This window comes from Merops nubicus, unplaced genomic scaffold (assembly GCF_000691845.1).
Source record: "Merops nubicus isolate BGI_N331 unplaced genomic scaffold, ASM69184v1 scaffold36114, whole genome shotgun sequence".
Classification (NCBI taxonomy): domain Eukaryota; kingdom Metazoa; phylum Chordata; class Aves; order Coraciiformes; family Meropidae; genus Merops; species Merops nubicus.
In genome coordinates this window covers 328-682 of record NW_008604180.1, presented here as the reverse complement: position 1 = coordinate 682, position 355 = coordinate 328, and the positions used below count along the sequence as shown (strand labels likewise).

Genomic DNA, 355 nt, shown 5'->3' with positions numbered 1-355 from the left:
AGAGGCAGCTGCCCGAGCCTGCCGAGAGGGAGAGAGACAGAGCCCTGGACGCCGCTCAGAAAGAGCCCCCGAAGCACGGCGAGGCCAAACCGGACAGGGAGCACGAGAAGGAGTTTGAGGGGGGCTGTCGAGAGGCGGCTGCGTCGGAGAAGGAACGGGCAGACAAAGAGCTGGGGCCTTCACAAGGCTTTGAAGATGGAAACGAGGCTGAGAAGGTGGAGAGTTTGGAAGGTGAGATGCTCTGGGCACACCTGGACGGGCAAATATTTCATCCTTTGCATTGCAGCACAGTGCTGAGCTGAGCTGGACTGGAATAACTTTTGGCTTGGAAGCCTTGTTGGCTCCAGTTCCTCTG

The 355-nt window shown here is 58.6% G+C and overlaps 1 protein-coding gene across 1 annotated transcript in view; it reads left to right on the top strand.

Annotated features, from left to right (window-relative positions):
• The window catches only part of LOC103771627 (zinc finger CCCH domain-containing protein 13-like), a gene marked incomplete at both ends in the record, with an annotated part of 4557 nt that extends 4326 nt beyond the window's left edge, over positions 1–231 (top strand). The window contains one exon of the mRNA XM_008938929.1: positions 1–231. Coding sequence (XP_008937177.1) covers positions 1–231 — 231 coding nt within the window.
• Positions 232–355: the final 124 nt, after the last annotated feature.